Consider the following 14,584-nt stretch of genomic DNA (forward strand, 5'->3'; position numbering starts at 1 on the left):
TCTCTCCATTTTATTATTAAGTCAGGGCCACCTGTGTCCTGCCTCAGCCTATCATGTGTTGATTGTCCATTGAGTTCACCTGTACGATCTAGTTAGTTGACTTGCCTGTTTCCTTGAGTGAATGTAGCCTGTAACTACAAAGTCCCTGACACATGCATCCTTCCTTCCTCCTGTATCATCTTCTCCTTTATGTTTATAATGAGACATATTTACATGTCAAAATAAATTAGCCTAATAATCACATGCTCATTCTAAATTATATTTATTGCTATTAGAATGACAGAAACGATGTGTCTCGCGAGTGTGTTTGTCAATGTCAGGGCTCCAAAATGGATGCTGTCCACTGAGCAAAGACAAAGAAAGTCGCAAGTTGTCTCACACTCTTGGAATGAGGTGAACTTTTTGCTGATATGATTTTTACCCCCTTCTCTAAAATGTAGTAACCTGTAGCACCGTAGCCTCGCAGTGGCCAATCTGCCGGGACAAAAAAAGAAAAATTGCCCAAGGCCAGGCAGTGTGATATTAGTATGGCCTAGCCAAGCTAGTAGCCTCACGCACGCACGCACACACACACACACACACACAGTCCCCTATCATTGCTGGACCTTAAATTGGGCCCTGCCTTTCCCAAGGACTGTCAGTGCGCCTGATATGCACTCCTTTGCAGACCAATGAGACCATTGGACTAGGATGTTGATTGAAAGAGCAGTGGTTCAGGACCAGTGAGATTGACTATTTCATAGAAACACACTGTTATGCAATGTCTCTACTTCCCTCTTGTGTTCAGTTTTCAGATGATAATTCTTTCTTTAAACCACACAGTAGCTTCATACCACAATGCGAATAAAATATAGGCCTACAGTAAAATTAAAAAGAGGACATTGTATAGAGATTACTGAATTCATGGTTCTGTAGAAAAATAGGAATAGGATTATAGGAATTGTTTTCATACACCCTGAAGAGGGCCATCCCAGTTTTTAATTTCTACTATATGAACTCGCCACTTCAATAAACTTTTCAACTTTCTTTCACCAGAAGAGTTTCTTGGTTTCTTTTTCCTTAGTTGCTTGTTTTCATATATGTTTTGATTATTTTGGGGAACAAAATTTAAATAAAATGCATTAAAATAGAAACACTAAGAGGTTGCAAGGAGGGACTAAATAACAGTCAGTGTCAAGCCCAACACACACCGTCTGTGAACGCCGCGTGTCAAAACAGCCGCCTCCGTTATTTTCAATGAACCTATCCCACACCCGCTTCACAGACGGTGTGTGTTGGGCTTATGATAGTCCCCCCAAAACACCATTCAAACCACTATTGAATGTCACTGTTTTTATTTTATTTTGATGTTTTTTATTCAAGACAGTTGCTACAAAACTCCATTGGATTTTTCTTTTCATTTGTCTTTTTCCTTTCTTTTGTAGTTGATTTTTTTTCTTCTTTTTTAGTTTTTTTTACAAAATAGACCAATAACAGTATTACAAATAATGACTATCAATACCTACATCATTCACTGGGGGTGCAGTCAAATATACATTTATACAGAAAAGAAATGTCCCAAATGAGAGCACAGTGGTAAGGACATGGTGTGTTGGAGTGGCCGTTGGAGTGCTGGTGACCCTGACCATTTTACAACATGCCACAGTAAAATCCTCAGTGTTCATTTATTCTGTTGTAACTTGAGTGTGAAAATTAAAACAAAGGGACCATATAGTCTACTTGCCAGCCCATAGAGCCCCAGTGTGAACCCGGGTATGTTGAGTACACCAAGGTTTTACAGTATGTTAGAAATGTTGATTATGGGTCCCCAGCATTTAGAAACGGCTAGATGCTAATAACCAGCAATTTTCATAATTTGCATAATATGTGACCATACCATTAACAACCAACAGCAAAAAAATAATAATCTAAATTTCATCATGCTTTATGTAGCATGTGACGTGTCAAACCTGGGGGTTTTTCATGATGCTGGATCCATTCCAAGCATCAGTTTTGCAAAAATAAAATACTCATTGGGCTAAAAACGGCCATAGTCACTCAGATTTGTGATGACGGCTATGGCCATTTTAGCCCAAGGTGTGTTTTTTATGCAAAACTAACACTTGGAATGGATTCAGCATCATGAAAACCCCCTAGTTTGACACGTCACATGCTACTTAAAGCATGATGAAATTTAGATTTAATTTTCCCCTTATAGTTTGGTATGGTCACATATTATGCCAATTATGAAAATTGCTCAACATATGCAAGTTAGCATCCGGCAGTGTCTACATGCTGGGGACCCATACTCAACATTTCTAACATAAAACTTTGGTGTAGCCTACTCAACATGCCTGGGTTCACATTCTGGCAAGTGGGCTAATAAGGGCATTTGATTACATGTTACAACTTTAAACACCCAGGACTTTACTCTACTCTCTAATATACTTGACCCCTACCATCGTATATGTGCATTGGACACAACTGGCCCAGGACGTATCTTTAAAGGAGCGCTGTATACCCATTTTCACTTTTCAACGTATCTTCAAATAAACGGTCCTCACTAGTGCTCTTTCAACATTTCTCATCAGTGCCCTGGCCTTTTCTCCACAGCATAGCGTACAGCATAGCAGTGGTTCCCAAAGTGGGGTCCCAATAGGGCCCAGGGGCCCTTGAGGGAGTTCCAGGGGGTCCCCAGCTAAATCATAGTTAGGAAGAAAATCTGTAACTCAGAGAGTGTACAAATGGAAGAAAAATGGACCTGTTAAATTAACAGTGATTTTACAATATGCATCAGGGTCCCAGAGATAGAAATGCCATTAAATGGGGGTCCGTAAATTATATATGCATGTCAAACTGGGGGCTCTAGAAATGAAACTGTTTGAGAATCATTTTTTGTTTGATTTCTCAAACTTGAACAATGTTATGGGGGATAAGAAATCTACTCATTAACCATGTTAACCCTGGTGTCGTGTTGTGAACGATTTTTCACAATCATTTAGGATTTGTTTTATAGTTTTATATCAAAATGTACAAGCTGAGCAAGCTCAATGTACACGCTGTGAGTTTGTAGATATCATATCAGTCTATTTCCTGATAGTCTATTAAAGTATAAAATAGGGATAAAGTTTTTAAATTATAGAGAGAACACAGTACTATTTAAAGGTAGGTACGTAAGTGATATTTTTGGTTAAAACAAAAGGTTTTTGTTGAAAGGTTAATTCACTCAGTACTCATTGCTGTAGAGTTTGTTCAGTAACAAGGGCCTTTCTCAGCCCCACCCCTCTCCCATTGTTTATATTGTGTTTAGGATCCAAGATGGCCGCAGCACCAGGCCGGGGTGGGGCGGAGGTGAGCGGGCGGGGTCGACATATGCCCTTACTGGGCTGCATTCAAGACACTTGCCTTGTGTCTGACACCTGACTTGTGTCTGAACACAGCTTTGATGGATGTGTTCTGCATGCCCCCCTCCCCCCATCAAACAAAATGTTTGGTCAAACCATATGGGCTTCCATTGGAAATGCATTGGAGCGGCCATTAAAACACAGACACAAGACAGGTGTCTTGAATGTGTGAACGCAGCCCAGTATGGGCGTATGTCGACCCTGCACTTGGATCCTAAACACAATATAAACAATTGGAGAGGGGTGGGGCAGAGAAAGGCCCTTACAAAATTTCTGCCAATCAGGAGAAAATAGCCATTTATCAGATTCATTTTTATAGTGTTCCAGTTCCAATGTTGTCTGCTCGTTTCTTTGTGTCCTCACTTACAATTTCACTTGTTTAATCTGTATCCTCCTGACTGCGTTCTCTATCCTGATTGGATAAAATTGGTATCCCGACCTGGGAAATGAATGTTCTGATTAATAAAAAGCTGGAGAGACATGGAGACGCCTGTTACTGAACAAACACTCTAGTCTATAGCAATATCACAATATAGAACTTAACACTTATTTTAACCAAAGAAAATCACTTAGCCTACCTTTAATTTAAATGCGAGGGCATTTAGTTGAGTTTTTCCTATGTTTGTAAAATGGCACTGACGTACAGATCGTAGTGGAAACAAGTGGAGGAAACTAATACCTATTCTTGGCGCAGGCCACCATTGTCTGACAAGGCATAAATCAGGCCTAATTCTGTTCGCAGGGATGCTGCTGCACTCTGGCCACCTGGTGCGTTATCTTATCCTAGATTTCTGTAACCATTGTAAAGAAAGGGGCAGCACTCAGGAATAGCCCATGAACCTATATAGTGGAGGAAGCTAAAATCAGAAATGCATGTACAATATTATTTATCACTCTAATACAATCTACAATCTCAGTAAAAGTACTGCATTTCCAGTGAAAATTTGGTATTCATTATGGTACACACAAATTTGTATAAAAACAAAAGCAAAAATAATTTGAAGTTATAAGGAAATTATTTACCACTATCCACCACAGGGCGTAGGTACAGGTACAGCATATAATCGGTGGTGTGCCAGCATGTAAACCTTTGATTTGTGCCGGTACAGTGCAGGAGAAGGAGTAGGACATACAATACTGTATAACCTCCCTATGCAAACCACCCCCTATGATAATTGTTTCATAATTTCCCTATACAAATCCTTTATTTAAAGACTATGCCTTGGCATAGCTTCTTGCTTTTGTAGAGTACAAGGCTACTTATCAACACTATACTGTAGATGTGACAAAGTTTAAAATTCACATTTTTCTTTTCTGCACCGAGAAAAAAATAATTATAATGGCAGTATACACACATACGGTATATACACACACACTGTATATTATAAACACATACACGTATCAAAAATCACATTGTAAAAACGAACAAAATGCATTTTGGAGAGTGCAGTGTTTTGGTATGTTGGCTCCATTTAGAATCACCGATCCTGGTTTGGAGCTGTCGCAACACTGCTACTGTATATGTTTGTGCAATTACAGTAGCTCTGGATTCACACTTACAGAACAGCATTTGAACCATCAACAAAATGTGTCTATTTCCATATACAGAATAGAAAAGTCTCTACAGTGAGTGTGGAAATGATCATCACAGGCATAACTCAATTTTGCATAAAATAACATTTTCTCCGAGAAGAATTCACAGTGCCCTCCCTACAGTATGTGAAGGTTAAGATGAAAACAAAACAAAAACAACAAAAACAGTAGAGGCTTATCATCCAGTCATTTTACAATTAGAAATGTCCAGATTTCTTTAACCATTAAAAGACGGATTAATTTGGCTAACATAGTATTGTGTCTCCTCAATATAAAAATCTCTGAAAATCTCTGACACCCCACCCCCACCCCACCTGCAAAAGACCATACCAAGTAAGTACAAAACCAACATAAAAACTATTTTAACAAACACAAACAGTTACCGAGTCACTGGAAGAAAAACAAAAAAAAAGATTGCACATCAATAGGTTGTTGCTACTGTCACTCTGGACCTGTGTGAATGTATTAGTTGCGCTTTGATGGCTGTGGCCTGTTGATGTGAACAACACAAAGCCTTTGATGGCTGTGGCCTGTTGATGTGAACAACACAAAGTCAAATGCGTCCGATATGTACAGTACAAGACAAAAGGGTTGCTTTTTGCCGCAGCTAAAATGTGATGTCATTGCAGCAGCAGCTGTTAAATCGTATTTCCTGCTTATTAACCGATTTTGTAATAGCCTGTTTGTAGTCCCTCGATCTCACGACCACGGTATGGTAGTAGTAAAACCTTTGTTGCAACAATATTGCTCTCCTTAATGCTATAACCCTAAGCCGGGAGAGTGAAAACACAGTGAATGACATACGCTGCATGGTTCCACAGCATTTCTATATGGGATTTCTAAGCTGGTGAATTTCATTTAAAAGTTAAAAACATTGTTTTTCCTCGCAAATAGGCGATTAGTGTGTAAGAAGTAATAGCGAGTCATTTGCTTTTCAAATCGTCCGTTATCCCATATTGTGACCTCTGTTGTAGAGCTAGTTGCTACTGAAAGAGGAACCAGTTTATGGCACTTCCAGACTTCTAACTCAGACAGCATTGACCATGCAGACGTTCATGATGTTTCTAAAACCACACGACTTCAACTTATGGTATGATAATACAATAATACATACTCCTGATGACCTACAGTATTCATTGATGCCAATGTCATTTTTCTGTAAAAAAAACAAAAACAAAAACAGACATGATTTCCTTGTACAGTAGATCTCTTCCCAGCTCTTGTAAAAACAAAGCCCTTTTAAAGGGCAAATCCCTTCACATTAGTCTGGAAGCCAATATAATGATCCAAAACCAAAACTGTATAACTGGTCCAACGGTTGACATGTGGAACCAGATTGAACTGGGTCTGTGGACATGTGGAACCAGATTGAACTGGGTCTGTGGATGTCAACTGATAGAAGGTATAGACTGGACTTCATGACGACCAGTCTCTACATTTTGTAAAAGGATACCTTCTTGACATATTCTATGTTCTTCTATCATTCTCTGCCAAGTAGGGTGACCAGATCCAAACTGTTCATTTGTATCGCTCGGGTGGGACAAGTGGGGGGTAGTTAAGTTGCTATTAAAAGCCTTGATGTCATATTCGACAGTAGGCCTAATATTGCCTATCATTTTGTAATTAAACCACTCTGGCGTCTCACATTTTGTTTTAAAATGGATGGTGTGGCCGACTTGGTACTGCAGTCTAGGGGATATTTCTCATGTTATTTTAACAGGCTTAAAAACACATCTTGCGGGAAAAGAGACAATTTGAGAGCTTTACAACTGAAAGCCAACTATTAGGGGACTAACTATTAGGACATTTGAACACTGAGGTCTGCCAGTCACTGTGGGACAGGGTCTCAATTTATGGGACACCTGAAAAGTCTTGGAAACGAGGGACTGTCCCACGCAAAGGGTCACCCTACTGCCAAGAAAAGCGATTTGCTATTTTGACTTTCTGCAACCCTTAAAGCGGCTTATTAGCATTCGACAGCATCCTGAAACCTATCGTTGCCACTACCTGGCACGCTAGCTTCAACAGAGTGGAATTCTGCTCTACATGGCAACGCAATCATGCTCCTTGCCCAAGTAATACCAATTAAGAGGTGCACACATAAAACAAAATTATCATACCATAGCCTCTGTGTGTGAACACTAAACAATGTGCTAGGAAAGCTAGGAAGAAATGTGTCTTCCGTTTTGTCATTTTCCAGAATTAATACTTGTGCTTGGCTTGTTAGAACCAACATGGCTTATCAACTCACAATAATGTTTGAGTGTTTTACTGCTTGTTGTATTACCAACAAGTAATTCAATAAGCAATTGTCATTATTGCCCATTATCCTCCTTCCACAAACGTTCAAAAAAGTTCAAGGCATTCCTTATGCGGGTATGTTCGGAATGTGGGACTATACCCAGACAGATCCGGTGATTTGAAGCGCTGAGCTTTAGGGTGAAGTATGACTGGGTGAGCGGTGGGTTAGTTCATAGTCTCTCAAGAGAATCCTGACATTTTGTGGGATCCAAGGAGCTAGGTTCCCAGTGGAAGGATGCAGAAGGAGTGGGAAGACAACAGCGTGCCAGTCTAGGTCTGCAGTACGGTCAGACCTCCACTGAGGTAATCTGGTTCATCTGGGCCCTCATACACTGAATGCTGTTGAGGATCTTCTTCTGGTGGCCTGCCAGCGTAACGCCCACTCGAAGGATATCCCTGTGTAAAGAGACCGGTCAGCCAGTGACACCTTAACAGTTTTTAATTTATTTTCATGCTTCATTCGACTAGTAAACTAGGCTACTAGGCAACTAGTAAAAATCACTAGAGTGGGAGTCGGATTTGAACTTGGAACTGGCTGAGCCACCAGGCACCCCAACCTTTTGAACTGAGGCAGGAGACTGATGCTTATCACCTTTTAACCAACCTGCCCAGAGCTCTGTAGAACAAAATGCTATGCTAAATGAGAAGCATATATAGGCACTCATTTAATTAAGTGTGGAATACTTTTGGGCACTCTCAGGAGTAAAAAGCACCTGACAGACAGAGAAACTCATTAAATACTACTAGAACACATGATAATAGCTACTGTATGCATTTAGGCAATTAACAGTTGCCTAAGGCTTTTCCTCCGTTTTACTGCTGAATGCCCGGATCGGCATTGTTGTTCTTTCTCATGTTTGATTCCGTTTGATCCGTGAGCACCATTGATATACTTTTAAAGGGATATTTCACTTAAAAAAAAATAACGTGGTCATTTAATCGTCTACTCTGGCTTTTGGGAGCCCCCCCCCCCCCCAGACAGTTTTTATGTTGCTTGATTCTGTATTTAGATACAAACCTCCTTCAACCTTCAAACCCCATTTTAACCATGATAGATTCATCGAAAAGTCTTGGCGACTCATACTGCCCTTTTAACCCAATCCCTTTTGGTGTTTAAGCATTATGTTATGCTTTAGCTGTTGAAAAATAGCAGATCTACAAGCTCTACAAGATCTACAAGAACTTGTAGGTCTGCTATTTTTGAAAAAATCGTGAAAATGTGGCGCAACTTAAAAACTGTCTGGGCTGTTCACTTAAAGCTTGAGTAGACGATAAAATTACCCAATTTTTTAACTATTGTTACCTTTTTATCTCCTGTGAGCGGTGAGTGGTTGTTCTGTTGTTTTCTATAAAATACTTTTGATGGATTATACAATGATCCTTATGTACTATGAACCTGGTTCTTTATGCATAGGTTTATGCTGCTGTTAGCTAGATACCTGGGTTAAAATCTGCTTGATTGTAAAGTTACAATTTTAACTTACATACATGGCCTTATAATTCTTTGTGACATGACAATAACTGATCAGCTGTGGGTAAAGATTATGCAAGAAGTAAATTAGTGTTATGCAATGTGACGTGTTGTTGAGGGCTTGTAGTTCAGAGATTTTCTAAATAATTTGGAAAAACTTTGGAAATATTTGAAGATTTATTAAATGTTTTTTTGAGGGGTTCTAACCCCTCCTATATTCAGCTATAGTGTAGACTTTCGCATTACACAAACATTAAATTCCCATTGACAATGAATGGAGAATTTACGTCATATGTGGATGCGCAAATGCTATTTTTGTCCTACACAAAGTTGTACGTTGATAAGAGCGCCCCTCACTTCACACGGGGGGATTTCTTTATGTTTAAATTAAGTCTAGTACCAGCAAAAGATGTTAAAGGTGAAATAGAAACATTCAGCCACTAGATGTCGCCGTGCAACCACACAATCTGCATCATAACCCCAGTGGTGCCCAAAGCACATAACAGGCCCCCTCATGTGGTTACCAGTTCACTGCACAAGCATGTTTTATTTAGTGGCTGAGTGGAGTGAGACCATGTCAGACAGAGTCATGTCAAGTGATAAAACATTTATGTAGAGTAATGAATTCATTTTACCATCAAATGCAGCTATTTCCCCCACCCGACACAGAGATACAGCACGGTACCAACAATGTTAAACTATCGGTTCACTTCTCTTCTTGAGAAATGTACATATCCTGTGGGTGGTCAGTTACCAGTTGGTATAGGCTATTGCATGAGGCCCAAATCACAATTCATTCTCTTCCCAAAGGACTGCCCGTAATAGCTCAACAACAGCAGTAATTAATTTGGCACACTCAGGGGACCGGCAGTGTTTGAAACCCGGGTAGGGCATAATAAAAGTTTAATTCACAATCATAAATACTTTTTATGATGAAACAATGCTTTCATTCTGCGGCGTTCTAAAAGAGCTGTGGATGTATTATTATCCCTCATTAACCACTCCTATAATAGAACATGCACGGTTTGCCTGAAGGGTGCTTTTCTGTAGGTTTTTTTGTGTGCGTTTGTTATTCATAAACCATGGTTATGGGAGTGAAGTAGATTGAAGCTTGACTTTCTAGACCATACATGGGCAACTGGTGGCCCGGGGGCCACACGCGGCCCCAACCTTCACTTAATGAGGCCCTCAGATTAATTTCGGAATACTGATATGTTATTGATTTCAGCTGTTACAATTCCAAACATGCAAACATGACCCGCTTGAATTACTTACAGTCTAAATTAGTAGCTTGCTGAGTAGTATTACAAATAATGTTATTGTCTTTCTTATATCCAATATATTTGTATTTAGTTAAAATTACATTTCAGGATCCCAATTAAAAATAGCAAAAACATATTCAGGATTTCAATTCAAATATAGCAAAAATATCTGATCTACAAGTTCAAAACGCGTCGCATTGCGACGCGCTTTGAACTTGTAGATCAGCTATTTTTGCTACGACATGCATGCAATGTGGCCCCTCTGGAGTGAGTATGTAAATATAATGGCCCTCTCCATCGTCAAAGTTGCCCACCCCTGTTCTAGACGGAGATTGTTATTCATAAACCATGGTTATCTGGGAGTGAAGTAGATTGAAGCTTGACTTTCTAGACGGAGATTGTTATTCATAAACCATGGTTATGGGAGTGAAGTAGATTGAAGCTTGACTTTCTAGATGGAGACAGCTCTGAAGTGGCTCAAACTTACATTATGAAAGTGTACACTCTCTGCACATTCTGTTCCCATCATGAGAACAGAACACTATTCTAAGTACAGTTGGAGGCCATCGATATTGTCCTTTTCTTTTTGCTGAGGTTTGCGTGATCTGCGCAAAAGGACAGTTAACCCATTTTGGGCGGGAACCCCTTTTGGTGTTTTAAACATTATAATTTAGCTATTGAAAAATAGCAGATCTACAAGCTCGTAGCGCGCCACCGAGTGGCGCGCTACGAGCTTTGTAGGTCTGCTATTTTTGAAAAATCGTGAAAATATTTATTTCAGAAAACTGGAGGATTTTTTTAAATTTTGAGGTCAGGCCTAAATGGGTCAAATGATAAGGGACAATATCGGTGGCACCCAAAAGTGCTTCATAATGGGGATCAGACACAGTACAATCTCTGCCCGAGACAATTACATTGACTAAATGAAGAGATATATATATACTTGTTTTAATCTGTTGGGTTTGAATCCATGAAAGTTAAAAGCAGACTTACTCTGTGGTCATTTGGGACACCACATCGAAGCTGGCGAAGCCTTCATTGGCAAAGTTCTCCTTATACTGACCCATCTTGATGGCTTCCAGCCAATCGTCCACTGTGCTAAAGGACGAGAAGTCTGGAGTAGTGCGGTCTAGCAGAGGTAAGTGAACACTGCAGAAACAGAACAATGATATCAATAGTGCTTCACAGTGTTGATTTTGGCAGAACATTTTGATTCTCGTTTAGTCATAGTCTTTGGAATAAAGGTTAATTTAGTTTTTGGTCATATTTTAGTCATCTGAAATGCTTTATTGTTACAGTAGCCTAGTTTTAGTCGACTAAATATACTGTTGATTTAGTCGACTAAAATGTATTTTGGCGGGCCTTGAAGAGAGTGGTGTCATGGCCTTGAGGGTGTTGGGTTTGGGTTAGGGGGGGTTAGGGTTAGGAGGCCATACCTTGAAGAGAGAGGCGTCATGGCCTTGAGGGTGTTGGGTTAGGGTTAGATACCTTGAAGAGAGTGGCGTCATGGCCTTGAGGGTGTTGTGGTTGGGTTAGATACCTTGAAGAGAGTGGCGTCATGGCCTTGAGGGTGTTGGGGTTGGGTTAGGGGGGGTTAGGGTTAGGGTTAGGAGGCCATACCTTGAAGAGAGAGGCGTCATGGCCTTGAGGGTGTTGGGTTTGGGTTAGGGTTAGATACCTTGAAGAGAGTGGCGTCATGGCCTTGAGGGGGTTGGGGTTGGGTTAGGGTTAGATACCTTGAAGAGAGTGGCGTCATGGCCTTGAGGGTGTTGGGGTTGGGTTAGGGGGGGTTAGGGTTAGGGTTAGGAGGCCATACCTTGAAGAGAGTGGCGTCGTGGCCTTGAGGGTGTTGGGGTTGGGTTAGGGGGGGTTAGGGTTAGGGTTAGGAGGCCATACCTTGAAGAGAGTGGCATCATGGCCTTGAGGGTGTTGGGGTTGGGTTAGGGTTAGGGGGGGCATACCTTGAAGAGAGTGGCGTCATGGCCTTGAGGGTGTTGGGGTTGGGTTAGGGTTAGATACATTGAAGAGAGTGGCGTCATGGCCTTGAGGGTGTTGGAGTTGGGTTAGGGTTAGATACCTTGAAGAGAGTGGCGTCATGGCCTTGAGGGTGTTGGGGTTGGGTTAGGGGGGGTTAGGGTTAGGAGGCCATACCTTGAAGAGAGAGGCGTCATGGCCTTGAGGGTGTTGGGGTTGCGGATCATCTTGTCCAGCGTGCTCACTATCTGGCCTAACTTGGGCCGGTTGTTTCGATCCTTCTGCCAGCAGTCCAGCATCAACTGATGCAATGCACTAGGGCAGTCCATAGGGGGCGGTAACCTGTAGTCCTGCTCTATGGCATTTATCACCTAAAACATTACAAAAAAATAAAAATTATAATTTTTTTAAAAGAGAGACTATTATTATTATTCTATGTTAGTGTTTTTATGTCAAGGACCCCTAATCTAATATGTATTTGGCTGCAGTCCCCCATCTGAAAATATTTTGTGCCAGGCACCATTATACACGATTTGTGTTTTGTGTTAAAATGTTTCAAAAATATATTTTAAAACAAATGGAGATACTTTAATGCGCTTTTGCTAATCTACAAGCTCATAACAAGTTCCGATGTGACACATTGTGAGCTTGTAAATCTGCTATTTTCATATAACTGATATACTATAATATAAATGATCAAAGTGATTTTTAAATGAGTTACATTTACAGATTTCACTGGGGACCCCCCTGAACCCCCTCATGGTATGTGGGTGGGCCCCAGACCCCACTTTGAGAGCCACTGTTCTGTTGCATTTTGCTCAGATTAATTTAGCTGTTAAAGCTTTCTTCAGGTCATATACTCAGTGGTGGAAAGTAACTAAGTACATTTGCTTAAGTACTGTAGCCTATACTTAAAGGGATATTTCACTTTCAAAAAAAAAATTGGTCATTTTATCATCTACCCAGGCTTATGTGAACACCCTACGCAGTTTTTAAGTTGCTTGATTCAGTATTTAGATATTTGATATTCATTTTAGCTGCCCCGCCCCCTTCCTATACAAACCCATTATAACTTCAAACTCCATTTTAACCATGTTAGATTAATCAAAAACACCCAACCTTTTTTCTGATACTGCCCTCCTACTACGTGAGCGGGCCGTGCTTTTTCATTTACTGTTCTTATTCTCCTCCAGGAGGAGGCCGGAAGAGACTAAAACATCAAAACTCGTTGTCTCGTTTAGATTACTGCAATGCACTTTATACAGGCTTGCCTAAGAAAACCAAAAACTACAACTCATTCAAAATGCAGCAGCCATGCATTCCCTGCACTGGATCCCCGTGAAATTTAGGATCTAATTTAAAGTTCTACTTGCTGTTAAAGTCAAGAAGGGTCTGGCGCCTTCCTTCAGATTGCCTGCATGATTATGTCCCAGCTCGCCTCCTTACTAAACGGCTGATCGAAATCCCAACAAATGGCAAGAGACACAGCGAAGCTGCCTTTGCCAGCTACGTACCAATTAAAGATTTGGAACTCTCTCCCCCTACATATACTGTATACTGTCAACCTCGGTTGATGGCTTCAAGAGGCAGCTAAAAACCCATTTTTATGACCTTGCTTTTAACTGATCGTATTTTAACTTTATTTGAATTATTTTGAACTAATATTGTCTTACTTTTACTACTGACCAGATCTGAACTTATTACCTCTGTTTTTACCCGTTGTTTCTTTTTTTAATTTGTATTTGTATGTAAAGCACTTTGAACTGCACTTGTGTCTGAAAGGTGCTCTATTAATAAAGATTATTATTATATATTATTATTACTAAAATACCTGCATTAGAATGAAGACAACTAGCTCCACTATGGGCCTAAGCACACTTTAGATTCCATGCGCGGACAGAAGAAGCTGTATTTTACGTAATTTCCGAGTTTTTAGACAGCTGGTGGATGGAAAAGAAGCTCCACCCCCGCGGCTGACTGCCGCGGAGGAGAGCGTTTCCAGGAATCTGTCCGTCGCGGCAGTCAGCCGCGGGGGCGGAGCTTCTTTTCCATCCACCAGCTGTCTAAAAACTCGGAAATGACGTAAAACACAGCTTCTTCTGTCCGCGGCTGTCCGCTAAAGTCTGCCTATGCACTATAACTGCATGTTACTGTAGGGGAGGGGTGGGGGAAATGGAGAACACAGGGCATCTAATGAAACAATTCAAGGTCAACATGAATGTTGGGGCAGGATTATAAAGGCTGATTCAGGGTACTATTCAGGATTATAAAGGCTGATTCAGGGTACTATTCAGGATTATAAAGGCTGATTCAGGGTACTATTCATGATTATAAAGGCTGATTCAGGGTACTATTCATGATTATAAAGGCTGATTCAGGGTACTATTCAGGATTATAAAGGCTGATTCAGGGTACTATTCATGATTATAAAGGCTGATTCAGGGTACTATTCATGATTATAAAGGCTGATTCAGGGTACTATTCAGGATTATAAAGGCTGATTCAGGGTACTATTCATGATTATAAAGGCTGATTCAGGGTACTATTCATGATTATAAAGGCTGATTCAGGGTACTATTCATGATTATAAAGGCTGATTC

At 40.5% G+C, this 14,584-nt stretch overlaps 1 protein-coding gene across 1 annotated transcript in view; it reads right to left on the reverse strand.

Moving 5' to 3' along the window:
- Positions 1-7,433: 7,433 nt before the first annotated feature.
- LOC306942421 (ephrin type-B receptor 2-like) overlaps positions 7,434-14,584 on the reverse strand; it is a 51,519-nt gene continuing 44,368 nt past the window's right edge. Inside the window, exons 15-17 of the mRNA XM_079528293.1 lie at positions 12,162-12,355; positions 11,004-11,159; positions 7,434-7,673 (exon numbers count right to left, since the gene is read on the reverse strand). Coding sequence (XP_079384419.1) covers positions 7,565-7,673; positions 11,004-11,159; positions 12,162-12,355 — 459 coding nt within the window. The 3' untranslated portion in view covers positions 7,434-7,564. The remainder of the gene's footprint in view (positions 7,674-11,003; positions 11,160-12,161; positions 12,356-14,584) is intronic.

This window comes from Electrona antarctica, assembly GCF_951216825.1.
Source record: "Electrona antarctica genome assembly, chromosome: 2".
Taxonomy (NCBI): domain Eukaryota; kingdom Metazoa; phylum Chordata; class Actinopteri; order Myctophiformes; family Myctophidae; genus Electrona; species Electrona antarctica.